The sequence below is a fragment of the Trypanosoma rangeli genome (assembly GCF_003719475.1).
Source record: "Trypanosoma rangeli strain AM80 chromosome Unknown Tra_15.4_contig_00496, whole genome shotgun sequence".
In the NCBI taxonomy this organism is placed as follows: domain Eukaryota; phylum Euglenozoa; class Kinetoplastea; order Trypanosomatida; family Trypanosomatidae; genus Trypanosoma; species Trypanosoma rangeli.
This window is the reverse complement of record NW_021706226.1, coordinates 1,572-6,305: the sequence shown is the minus strand read 5'-3', so window position 1 is coordinate 6,305 and position 4,734 is coordinate 1,572. Positions and strand designations below refer to the sequence as shown.

At 50.9% G+C, this 4,734-nt stretch overlaps 4 protein-coding genes across 4 annotated transcripts, besides 3 other annotated features; all 4 read left to right on the top strand.

Moving 5' to 3' along the window:
• Positions 1-493: 493 nt before the first annotated feature.
• Positions 494-549: a sequence feature (A-rich).
• A 252-nt stretch (positions 550-801) lies between these two features.
• Positions 802-1,656, top strand: TraAM80_09003 (putative trans-sialidase; the record flags this gene model as incomplete). Its single annotated transcript, XM_029385712.1, has 1 exon — positions 802-1,656. The coding sequence occupies one exon, from the start codon at positions 802-804 to the stop codon at positions 1,654-1,656; it is 855 nt and encodes a 284-aa protein (XP_029234528.1).
• Positions 1,657-1,999: 343 nt separating this feature from the next.
• Positions 2,000-2,023: a microsatellite.
• Positions 2,024-2,079: 56 nt separating this feature from the next.
• On the top strand, positions 2,080-2,880 carry TraAM80_09002 (uncharacterized protein; the record flags this gene model as incomplete). Its single annotated transcript, XM_029385711.1, has 1 exon — positions 2,080-2,880. One exon carries the CDS (start codon positions 2,080-2,082, stop codon positions 2,878-2,880), a length of 801 nt encoding a protein of 266 aa, XP_029234527.1.
• A 228-nt stretch (positions 2,881-3,108) lies between these two features.
• Positions 3,109-3,138: a microsatellite.
• Positions 3,139-3,204: 66 nt separating this feature from the next.
• TraAM80_09001 (protein kinase) lies at positions 3,205-4,128 on the top strand (the record flags this gene model as incomplete). The annotated part of the gene is made up of 1 exon (XM_029385710.1): positions 3,205-4,128. The coding sequence occupies one exon, from the start codon at positions 3,205-3,207 to the stop codon at positions 4,126-4,128; it is 924 nt and encodes a 307-aa protein (XP_029234526.1).
• Positions 4,129-4,347: 219 nt separating this feature from the next.
• On the top strand, positions 4,348-4,734 carry TraAM80_09000 (ADP-ribosylation factor 1; the record flags this gene model as incomplete). The annotated part of the gene is made up of 1 exon (XM_029385709.1): positions 4,348-4,734. A coding segment is annotated over one exon (387 nt), but the record flags the coding sequence as incomplete, so codon positions are not given.

The window sequence follows — 4,734 nt, the reverse complement described above, 5'->3', positions numbered from 1 at the left end:
AACTGCCGGGTTTGCGTGGCCACCAGTGCTGTAGCCTTGTCTTTTTTTTACTTTCTCATGGGTGGTGCCACCGTCATTCATTCCTGTGCTCTCCGCCGCTTTTCTCTTGTAGTTTGATTGCACCTAAGATATATCTTTAAGTGAAACATGGCCACCACCCTTGAGGAGTTTTCCGCCAAGCTCGACCGGCTGGACGCCGAGTTTGCAAAGAAGATGGAGGAACAGAACAAGAAGTTCTTTGCGGACAAGCCGGACGAAAGCACTTTATCCCCTGAGATGAAGGAGCACTATGAGAAGTTCGAGAGGATGATTCAGGAGCACACTGACAAGTTCAACAAGAAGATGCACGAGCACTCTGAGCACTTTAAGGCGAAGTTTGCTGAGCTGCTCGAGCAACAGAAGAACGCTCAGTTCCCAGGCATTTGAGTTGAAGCCAATTATTATTGTTTGCGAAGGCTCCGTCGCACTGACGGAGTGACGGTTGTCTTGGTGGTTTTGTTGTATTTTTTTTCGTTTTTTTTTTTCTTTTTTTTAGTTTGCTGGTTTTTGAGTTGGAGGGAGGTGTTGTTGTGCGTAATGGATGGTTTTGGTGCCTACGCGGCGAGTTCAATATAGGTGTGTTTTCAAACGTTGATGGAATGGATCTATGATGCATGTCTTGTCCTCTCTTTTCTGCGTTGACCGTTATCTTGTATAGGGCAGGTGGGTGATTGCTTGTTTTGTCTCTGTGCGTGAGTTTGGCTGAAGCTGAGCCGTGGGGAGGGGTGGGGCGGAGAAGTGCGCGTCCGTCGAGTTAGGTTGATGTTAAGGTCGACGCGCCTTTGGCGCTTTTGGATGAAGGGCGGCGACATGTTTGTGGAGTATAAAATTATGTCGCGGGATCATCGGCGCTCGCTTCGCGTGAAAGGCGCCCTTGTAGACCCCAACGTTGCCCGTACCGTTGTTCCATTAAGCTGGCTTGAGCAGCTGCGCAGCCCATCCTTGCGGCTGCCGACAGGATATCACATGGAGGAGGCGGTTTACGTGCCTCCGGCGTATGCTGCGGTGAACGAGAAGGCAGGTGACCGGTCGCCGGAGCGAGGCACAGCGACGGCGTCAAATGCAATTTTGGCAGGACCCGTTGTTCTGTACATTACGGGACAGAACCTCCCGGTGGTGGTAAATCCGTACTTTGTTCCAGATGAGACGTGGGGCGTTAGACTGAGCGGCGACGAGTGGGACTTGCGACTAGGCATGGACGCCATCGAGCAGTGCACCTTGTTTAGCGAGCTTCGCCCGGGTGGATTGCTTTGCAACAAACTCCCTAGTAGCCAGAACGTAACGCGTCACGAGCCCGTGCGTGCAACCCTGCAGCGCTATGGCATGAAGTGCGGGCTTGCTGAGTCGCCACTAGTTCCTCGGCCGTGGACGCGGATGCGGTACATGTTTATCGATGAGCTGCAGCGCGGTCCAAAGATGACGGAGTTTGTCGGACACAACCCGCGCAATGGCACCCCGTGGCGCTTCTCACAACATACGAAGCATTTCCGCCTTGGTATCTGGCGGGAAACGATACGTCGCAACGACATGAATGAAGGCCTCCACGGTCACAGCAGCTGGCAGAAGTCACCACAGCAGGCGGTGCCTGAGGTTTGCCTCATGGCGCCCTACCCATAGGAAGAATGGGGAGAGAGGAACAGAAGAGGAAAATAACAGCAACGCCAATAAGAAAGGAGAGGGAAAACACCGACACATGCAGAGAAGGATTACAAAAGTTGCAGTTTTTTTGACTTTTTTAGCACACTTCTTTACGACGAAGGGAGTCCGATTGGTAGGAGGCGGAAATACGGAGGCATTTTTTTTTTTTTGTTCTGAGCCTCATTCCAGTGTTGTTATTTTTTATTTTATTTTTTGCTTGTGTTAGCTGAGTGGTTTGGAAGAAAGCGGGTGTGATTGACGTCAGTACGGAACTCCACACACCGAGAGAGGAGGGACGTGGTATAGAAAGGTCCCACATGTGTATTTATATATATAAATAAATATACAATTACTTTGTTTGGATTGGTGCATTATTTCTTCAATTAGTGGCTTCTGACCCATATGGACAGTGGAGGAGGCGCGTTCTCGCCTGCGCAGGTAAGCTTTATGACCCCCCATCCTCGGAACATAAAAGTCCCTGCAGGGCGAATGGTACTGCAAGACGGCATCGTTAGACCTTTGCTGGGGCGTGGGCTATTGTGTCTGCTACGGGACACGCTGATGGATGAGTTGATACTCACGTGGGTCTCTGTTGACGGAAACGAGGAGCAGCGGTTTCCGCTGCCGCGGGGCAGAGTGCGGCTTAGCTGGGTAGAAAAGTGCACCTCCGGAAGGGTGATGCTGTTTGACGTAGATGACGGCAGGCAGCTTTTTTTCTTCTGGATGCAGTCCCGCTCAACGGAGCTTGCCGACAAGACGATGAGGCGGCTACAGCACGTTCTGGAGCGGCACCGACACCACCTCCTCATCGCCCCAAAGTCGGACACAATTAAAATGTCAACCTTCCGCAGGGTGCTGGGGGAGGTGTGGGAGGAGGCGGTTGCACAGGACGTGGACCTCGACGCTCTGCTGTCCTCTCCCAAGCTGATAGAGGCGCTGCAGGAGGACCCGGAGTTCTACAGGTCGAGGCTGATGAAGCACCTCTCGCCATCAATTGCGACGGCGGCGGACACGCCTCTGGACCTGGTTAGCCTTGTACAGGATTCTCAGGTGCAGTGGGCGTCTGTCATTCTCAGCACCATGCTTCGCCGCAAGGATACAAGTAATTATCTTTTTACTCTCTTCTTAGACGCTGCGTCCCCATGGAGCCTGAGCGTCGTGGCTTTTATCATGCAAATCATCCAGATGTATCCAGGGAGGTGAACCTTTGGGAAATAATTCTTCAGCAGAAAAATGTGGGCAAGCGAGGCACACACACAAAGAAACAGAAACAATGTAAAAAGCAAAGCAAAAAAAAAAGAAATCAGCAAATCCTGCTCGAAACAGAGAGACACCAATGGACTCTTGTGAAGCTACCTTTGGCATTGTCTTTATCTTTCTCACACACACATACCCACGCTTGCACGTATCTACACTCGCTCTGTGTAAACGTATAGATTTATATATATATATATATATATAACCATGCATGTGTCTTACTGTGCCCACTCGCTTTTTTTTGTAATTGAGGAAACTTTGTTAGTTCACATGATCGACGAGGTCTGGGAAGTCACTTCCAGTGAAACACAACGCATAGCAGGTGTTCTCACCTTCCTTCGACGGAACACATGTCCTTACATTGGCCGTCCTGTTTTGCGCAGGTACAGGGAGGGGAATGAAATGGAGGGTGCCAAGGAAAAAAAATCTGCATCACCGCTTCGTATTCTCCTCTCATACTCATTTTCCCAGCACACTGTCACACTGCACCAATTTTTGCAGATGACGGATAGTCTTCACCGCGAGGTAAAGCTATCTTTGGCACACCAACTTGTTCAGGCTATTGCCTTTCTTCATACCTGTGGGGTGAGTCATCAGTTTCTTTCCTCTGATGTGGTGGCGGTGGAGCTGAAACCAGAGCCGACAGTGCGGATAATCCACTTTTGCGGCGGTACAACTTCATCTGACTGTGGTGGATCGTATATCTGCGTGCGGAACTATCGACCACCAGAGGTGCTTCTTCAGCTTAGCGGCCTTAGGCCCAAGGCGATAGACTGTTGGGCGTTGGGTTGTCTGCTGTTTGAGATATACACTGGCTCCGCTGCCTTCTCTCTAGAGGCGTCGGACGGCAACTTTCGTCCTGGACTTGTCAGAGAACAATTAACAGAGACAGTAAGGGTTATTGGTAAGCTGGGGGAGGACAACATACCGCCTGGGTGCTCAGATCGCGTATCCGAGTTTCTTCTGGGCCTCGATTATGATGCATCTTTCCCGGCTCGCATGCGGTTGGCTGCTCCGGAAGAGGAAACGGAGGTGTGGATCTCGCTGGTGAGAGCACTGCTGCGCTTTAACTTTCACCTACGCCCATCTGTGGAGGAGCTGCTTCGACACGAGCTCTTTGCAGACCTACCACCTCCTTTCAACTGGCCGGTACCTGACGAGGAATCCCTGCCATTGCATACCCTACTGGAGTGAAATAATGCCTTTTTTTAGTGTCGGGTGTATTATCATGGGACTCGTCACGATGATGCTCGTATCGGGGTTTTCTATTCGGTATGTTTTTTAAAATCTTTGTTTTCACCCAATCTGCAGGAATTGCGTTAGCTTCTTTGCCTTGCTCCCTCATCTACTTCGCTGTGTTTGAGGACTCCTTGGGTAGCAACCGTAGAAATACAAGGCTGAGAAGGAGAAACAATGGGTCAGTGGCTAGCGTCCGCATTCAAGTCGCTCCTGGGGAAGCAGGAGGTGCGCATCTTGATGGTGGGTCTTGATGCTGCTGGTAAGACGACAATTCTATACAAGCTTAAGCTCGGCGAGATCGTCACCACGATCCCCACGATTGGGTTTAACGTGGAGACGGTGGAGTACAAGAACCTTAAGTTCACCATGTGGGATGTCGGCGGCCAGGATGTCCTGCGCCCGCTGTGGCGCCACTACTACCAAAATACAAACGGCATCATCTTTGTTGTGGACTCCAACGACAGAGAGCGGATTGGCAAGGCGCGACAGGAGCTGGAGAAGATGCTTACAGAGGACGAGCTTCGCAATTCTATTCTCCTTGTATTTGCCAACAAGCAGGAC